The 7,121-nt window shown below is 41.6% G+C and overlaps 1 protein-coding gene across 5 annotated transcripts in view; it reads left to right on the top strand.

The window, feature by feature from the left end:
• LOC121920002 (L-threonine 3-dehydrogenase, mitochondrial-like) overlaps positions 1 to 6,637 on the top strand; it is a 23,627-nt gene extending 16,990 nt beyond the window's left edge. For all 5 annotated transcript variants that reach the window (XM_042447085.1, XM_042447081.1, XM_042447084.1 and 2 more), the window contains exons 4-9: positions 643 to 713; positions 1,469 to 1,618; positions 1,723 to 1,895; positions 2,631 to 2,721; positions 4,299 to 4,568; positions 5,822 to 6,637. In XM_042447085.1, the coding sequence (XP_042303019.1) occupies positions 643 to 713; positions 1,469 to 1,618; positions 1,723 to 1,895; positions 2,631 to 2,721; positions 4,299 to 4,568; positions 5,822 to 5,970 (904 nt within the window). In that variant the 3' untranslated portion in view covers positions 5,971 to 6,637. The remainder of the gene's footprint in view (positions 1 to 642; positions 714 to 1,468; positions 1,619 to 1,722; positions 1,896 to 2,630; positions 2,722 to 4,298; positions 4,569 to 5,821) is intronic.
• Positions 6,638 to 7,121: the final 484 nt, after the last annotated feature.

Below are 7,121 nucleotides of genomic sequence, written 5' to 3'. Positions count from 1 at the left end.
GGGATTGGAGAGGAAGTGACACAATATTTCATATTACAGAAATGTAAGACTACACGTTGTATCTCACAACAAACTTAGGTTTTGCTTTGGAGTTCTGTACCAAACAAAGATTTAAAATGGATGACAGAATTGCTCAGAGGATTTGTCTACATGAGTGATTTACCCAAAATTCCCCCTGGGTTTACTGTGTCCTTTTTACATCCTACAGGGCCAAACCCTAAAAGCTGCACTCTTTTCACAATGCCCACCCCCGATTTGGGGCTAACCCACATTTAACTAACTTAGTGTTTGCTGTAGGTTTCAGACGCTTTTTGCAGAGCAATGCCAGCAACTGCCTTTTTTGCCTGTGGTTCCTGCAAACTGCCCACCATTGATGCTGCAGGTGTAAGTTACTTCAAGGTCAGAACAAGGCCAACATTGATAGTGTGGCTGGGTGCCTTGTTCTGACCTCAGCAGTGCCACTGTGCAATAGATGGAGCCCATGTAGGAAGGCAGCTACAACAGCCAAAAAACCACAGCAAAAAAAGAGCAGATAAGGGCTGAATTTGCGGGGAAAGTGGAGCCAGAATACTCTGGGGGCAGCCCAGAATATTCTGGGAAGCGTAGATGTACCCTGGACTAACTGTGTTCTCCCTCTTCTAGGAAACGTTTTGGAAAGAACAATGTGATCCTATCTGATATTAGAAAACCTCCCGACAATGTCTTCCACAGTGGTAAGTGACCAGATTGTAATGGAGCAATGGATTGCTTCCTGTGGTAATGACTCTCTGCAAGAGTTCTTTTCAGTTGAAGTTTGTGTTAACCTTTACAGCTATCCTTGAATATCAGCTTCTGGCTTTTGAGCTTCATTTTTTAAAGCTTCTTTCTCCATTTGGGATAAAGGGATACTCCGACATCCAAAGTAGAACAGTCATCAATATATGAACGTAGAATGTAAGCCTGGGTACACTAAACCGGGTACTGTGAAGAAAATGAAGTCCTCGGCTTTTTCTTTCAGTTAGAGGAATGTAAAGGAAGGCCTCTCTATAACCAGTCCTAGGAAGCAAATAGATGTCAGCACAAGCTTTTTGTATTGGTTCTTCTGATCTTGCATTTAGTTGGAAGACTTTTTTCCCTAATTCATTTGCACTAAAAGCTTAAGTTAATGCAGGTCTACAATCAGATGTTTAGCTTCCTAAAAGTATGGTATAACTGTTTTGATCACCCTACTTTTTTGGAAATCAAACCACACTTCCTTTTTCCACATGACTACTTTTTCCATGGAGTAAAGTAAAATTATTGAAGTAGAGCTGAAACAGGTTTATATTTGGTACAGTGGCAGATGATTTGACTCTTTATTCTGCATAAATTTAAATGGGTTTAAACCAGCAGATTTCTGTTTGAAAGAGAACACTCTCCTATTCTGTTAACTCCTTTCATTTGGCACCTTCCAGATGCTCCTGTTTCATTTACACTTGCTCTTTCATAGGACCTTTTATCTACTCAGACATTCTGGACTATAAGAATCTTCGTGAGATAGTGGTGAACAACCGGATTACTTGGCTGTTTCACTATAGTGCACTGCTCAGCGCTGTTGGAGAAGCTAATGTCCCTTTGGCAAGATCTGTGAATATCACTGGTAGGTGTCAACTTACTTACTGTTGTTTGATTAGCTGTCCCTGCCTTGTTGTCAGAGCTCAGTGTTTTGGTTTTGAGTCTGATAACTCTGTTTGCTGTTCCTAGGATTACACAACATTCTTGATATTGCTGCTGAGCACAGCTTGCGACTCTTTGTCCCCAGCACAATTGGAGCTTTTGGACCCACCTCTCCTCGGGACCCAACTCCTGACCTCTGCATCCAAAGACCAAGGACAATTTATGGTGTCTCCAAGGTTCACGCAGAGCTCATGGGAGAAGTAAGCATGGCCCTTTCAACATGCACTTGCCCTGTGACTTGAAATTGGTGGAGCAGCTTTCTTTCTAAAGAGTATTTGTGCTGCTCTGTCTGTGTTTATTTGGATACATAGCAAATGCAATTAAAGTACAGCCATACCTCCATTAACAAAGCCTCTGAATGTCCCCCAGCCCCTCTTTCCCTCCTTGTCCCTTGTCTAGCTGGAAGTTGTTGTGTTATCTCCCATCATCTCTAGCCATCATGCCCAATGCCAGGGTTGTTGTGGGTGACTGACATTGTAGTCCAGCACATCTGGAAGGTCCCCCTCATCTTTAGCTGCCTTAGCACATGTCATGGCCAAGGGGATGTCGCAACTGCTTCTTCTAATTTTTGTTCTTATTCCTTGAGGAACTGCCTTCTGCTTTTATACTGCCCAAAAATGTGTCCTGGAGACTTCTTCTGGCTTGTTCTTGCAGCTTCCACTCATCTTTGCTTATTTTCTGCCTGTTCCTAAACTTGTCTTTTTTTACAAACATCCAGACCACATGGCTGCAGGTGACTGCTGATAGTTTTTAGCTGTCCATTTTATACAGTTTCAGTCAGGACTCTGACCTGTGACCAACAGTTGCCTCAGTATTTGTGAATTCATTGACCCTTCATTGTGAGCTACTGGAGGCTAACAGAATGTCAGAATGACCTGTACTGTTACTGTAGAATTACCAATGTCTGAGTGGTATCATTTTTCTTTTTCTTCTAGTACTACCATTACAGATATGGCCTAGATTTCCGGTGCTTGAGGTACCCGGGCATTATCTCAGCTGATACTCAGCCTGGTGGGGGAACGACTGGTAAGGCAGCAAAAGCAACCTGATTGGGATTTTTTTTTTAACATTCTTTTCGGCAGGGGATTAATTTAGGCTGTACAATTAAGTGGTAATGCTTATAAGGGAGAAATGGGGGATCTACTGAAAATCATAGGCCTGTTACAGACTGCCAAAATAAAGCTGCTTCGGGTCTCTTTGGAGGTATGCTGTTTAAATGATGCATGCATCCTAAGAATCCGGAAGCTGTACCAAAGCTGCACTCCAGTGCTTAGGAATGGAGTGTGGCTTTGGCGCGACCTCCGGACTCTTAGGAACCATGCATCATTTAACAGCATACCTCCAAAGAGACCCGAAGCAGCTTTATTTTGGCAGGCTGTAACAGGCCATAGCTACTTATTTTCCACATGAAAGCCTTGAAAATCTAAACAGTCCTTACCAACAGGCAGAGAAGGCTGGAAGGGAGAGAAATAGCAACCATGATGGAAGAGGACTCACTGTCTACCTCTCCAATTAGGGTTTATTGCTCCCTTACCCTATCCAATGATTACCTTTTCTTGTTCTCTCCTTCCAAACAGTTGGTTGGTGTGTGTGAGGGAGAGAGGGGGGATCTTTACAATAAGAGGAGATGGGATTATCAACAATGCCTCCATCACTATGTCCTCTCCACCTCCCATTGAGAGATGGCAATCCAACCTCTGTTTAAAGATGTTCAAAGACAGAGAGTTGGGGCTGTCTCTCTGTCCCACTCTTTGGAGTATAGTTGGCTTACATGTTTAGTTCATCATTCCTTGATCACTTCAGAATAAGACAAAAGTTTCTGAAACTACAGTGGGCTCTTGTTCTCTGCTGGGGTTTGGTTCCAGGATTCCTCATGGATAACAAAATCCGTGGATGCTCAAGTCCCATTAAATCTCATGGCATAGCAAAATGATGTCCTCTGTATAAAATGGCAAAATCAAGGTTTGCTATTTGGAATTTATACTTTTTAAAATATTTTCAAGCCGTAGATGCTTGAATCCATGGATAAAAATCTGTGGATAAGGAGGGCCAACTGTAGTTGCCAGTTAGGATAAACTAAACCAGCTAGATCTGGAGAGCATTTTGGTTGACCATTCCCATGAGGTGGCAAGTCAATGTGTCTAGCTCATTGAAAGTTACTCTTGAAATTTTCCTGGGTGGTTTAGCAAAGTGGTAGGATAAAAACTTAAATATCTGAAGATTTACAATAAGCAATTATTATCATCATCATCATCATCATCATCATCATCATCATCATCAGGGACAATGCCAAGGAAACTAGCATGGGGCTCTGATTCTCATTAGGAACACATTCCATATTGGAGGCCCATATGACATATAATGTGACATGTAGTTTGGTTGTCTAATTGTTCTGCTTTGTCAAGAGAAGCCTTGAAATGAACGCATTTTTTCATCGTCCAGTATGTTCCATATTAAATTAAAGCTCTATTCATCATTCTTCAGATATATATTGGCAACCTGCTTTAGTATGCATAACTGTATTTTATTTTAACCAGGGCTAATAAATGGTGTTAAAGCATATCGCAATGGCAGTGATTGTCTTAAACCTCTTGTTCTTCTAGACTATGCAGTCCAGATCTTTCATGATGCCATAAAGACTGGCCAGTTCAAGTGCAACCTTAAACCAGACACCCGTCTCCCAATGATGTACATTGATGACTGCCTGAGGGCTACTTTAGAGATCATGGAAGCCCCTGCTGAGCTGCTGAGCATGAGGACTTACAACATCAGTGCCATGAGTTTTACTCCTGAAGAGTTGGTTCAAGAAGTCCGCAAGCATATTCCAGAGCTTCAGGTTGCCTACACTGTGGATGCTGTCAGGCAAGCCATTGGTTAGTATCTAGTTTTAGTCGTTCACTGTGTGTTTTCAGGCTATAGTTATAGATTAGAGCTGACTGGATAAAGAAGACATTGGGTAAGATACTTCGTAAGAGTCACCTCTTCACTCCTTTTGAGTATGAATGAAACAGTCCAGAAGCAGGGCTTTGTGATTAGGGTGACCAGATAGCATAACTGCAAAGGAGGACCTCAAAGTGTAGGATACTGAAGAAAAGTGTAGACCATTAAAAAATAAAAGTTAAAAACACTAATATAAATATAAAATCATTTTCTATGGGTTATTTACAGCTGTATTATATCCACTGTATTTTTATGATGAGCTTATTTTCATTGAAATGCCTTGTTAGCTTGCAATATACTTATAGAACTCCAGGCTAGACAAAAACACTTAAAATTGTACTTTACTAGTAACAAACCCTTGACTGAATCTACATTTAAATTATTCCTTTCATTTGTCCGTTGTGCTGAAATTAAGGAAAAAAATCTTTCAACGTATACATTGTGTTCTCAAGCAGCCCATTGCCTAACACGTTCACTGCCCTTTTCCCCTCAGAGAAACAAATGCACCCTGAAATTTGGGGACAAGTCTTGTCTCCAGCTGTTCCTAGGAGAAAAGAATTTTAAAAGGATCCAACCTGTCCCACTATTTGCAGCAAGAATAGGCTGCCAAGTAGACACATTTCTTGAAGGGGAACAAGAAAAGTTGTGTTACTCAATGTGCTTCTTAGCCATGCTCAAAATGTTGGGCCTTCTGGAATTCCCCCTGGACAGGAGGTTGAAATGAAGGACATGTCCTGGAAAAGGAGGATGTCTGGTCACCCTGTTTGTGATGAATAACACAATTTCTTAAGAATCTGAGGTTTAGACATTGACAAGTAAATGTGAAGCTCAGAGCAAGCTAGTCCTAAGCCATATGTTATGATAGGCTCCTGCCTTTTGTTATTATCTTTAATAAGGTGGGAATCATGAACTGCAGTTCTCTTTCTTTCCCTTTTCTCTCTTTTGTTCCCTTGCTCCCCCTGCTTCCTTTCTCTCCCCATTTCCCTTTTTCTCTCTCTTTTTCTCTCACTTTCTTTCGGAATTTTCTTTGTTGAAAGCAGTTGAGGGATGGTTAATACTTTTAGCTTACTTCCTGGGTAGAGATGGCAAACAGTTGTTACAGGCCATGCTAGCACAAATTTTGTTCTAGGAATGATTGAAGGTGTGCTGGAACCTTATGGAATCTGTTCTTTTCCCACTGCAATAGCTGACAGTTGGCCAATGATTTTTGATGATAGCAACGCTCGCCGAGATTGGAGATGGAAACATGACTACGACCTTCCAGAACTGGTGAATACAATGTTCAATTTCCTTAGCTCTGTGAGCTCCATTTCTAGAGTTGCCCGGGTCAACTGACTACTCTTCTCTGATGCAGCCTCAAGTGATTAATTGACAGGACTTAGGCAAAACTGCAGCTTGTCCCTCGTCGGCTTCTGAGACTTGAAGTAATACACCATTGGGATGTTTTCCACATGTATTCTGGGGCAGCCTCTTGTGCTCTTGGTTCACTTTGGTTCACTTTTCTTCCTTTTTGACAAATTAGCTGAATGCAGTCACCCATGCTGAGAATAGTTTTAAAGCACTTCTTAATGCTGTATCACTGTTGGGTATTGCTTGAAAACTTATTATTTTACAAGATGCAACTTGTTTTCTTGAAACTCCAGTTGTTCATAGGAGGTACAGTCTTATCTTACTCTTTAGGATCCCATGTCACAGGATTTGAATTGCTTACTGTACAATTTTTTTTAAAAAGGCAGACTTAGATGTCGTTCCAACCTGAACATGTGGAGTGAATGGAAAATACAAGGAAGTCATGAAAGAGGGATTCTGCTAAGAGTAAGAAATGCTTCTTAATTCTGATCAGTTCTCCCTAAAAATGTCATGGCTCCTGAATTAACATTTGAGGGAGGTACTGCAGAGTTGCAAATTATTTTGTACCTTGTCACAAGGACGTAGCCAGGATTTTGGGAAGGGGGGGTCAAGACTAAGTGCCACCATTTTGAGAGGTTAAGAGCCCCCCCCCAGACACAAAAAGAGGGTCGAGCGCTTACCCTCGACACCTTGATGGCACCACTTTAACTTCCGTTATGGCTTCGTGCAATGGAATCTTGGGAACTGTAGTTGAGTCATCTGTCAGGTGCCACAACAAACTACAAATCCTAGCATTTCACAACATGGAGCCAAGGGCAGTTAAAGTGGCATCAAACTGGATTATTTTTTCAGTGCAGATGCAAACTGAGTCCTTCCTCTGAAGGTGTTTACATCAGATAAATTCAACTCGATAAAGCAAAGTGCAGCTGCTCAAGCAATGAGCGGCAGCCACTCTGTTCATGCTCAGAGACACTCTGCTCATGCTTTGAGACACTGTATTCCAACATCTGAGCTGAGCTACGAACCCAGGCTGCATCCACACATTTCATTCCCACTTCCAAGAGGGATTTTTAATTTTGAGACACACACACACACCTTTTAATTCAAAGACCTATCTATCTATCTATCTATCTATC

The sequence above is a fragment of the Sceloporus undulatus genome, chromosome 1, assembly GCF_019175285.1.
Source record: "Sceloporus undulatus isolate JIND9_A2432 ecotype Alabama chromosome 1, SceUnd_v1.1, whole genome shotgun sequence".
Taxonomy (NCBI): domain Eukaryota; kingdom Metazoa; phylum Chordata; class Lepidosauria; order Squamata; family Phrynosomatidae; genus Sceloporus; species Sceloporus undulatus.
The sequence above is the reverse complement of the archived record's forward strand: the minus strand, read 5'-3'. Positions and strand labels throughout refer to the sequence as shown.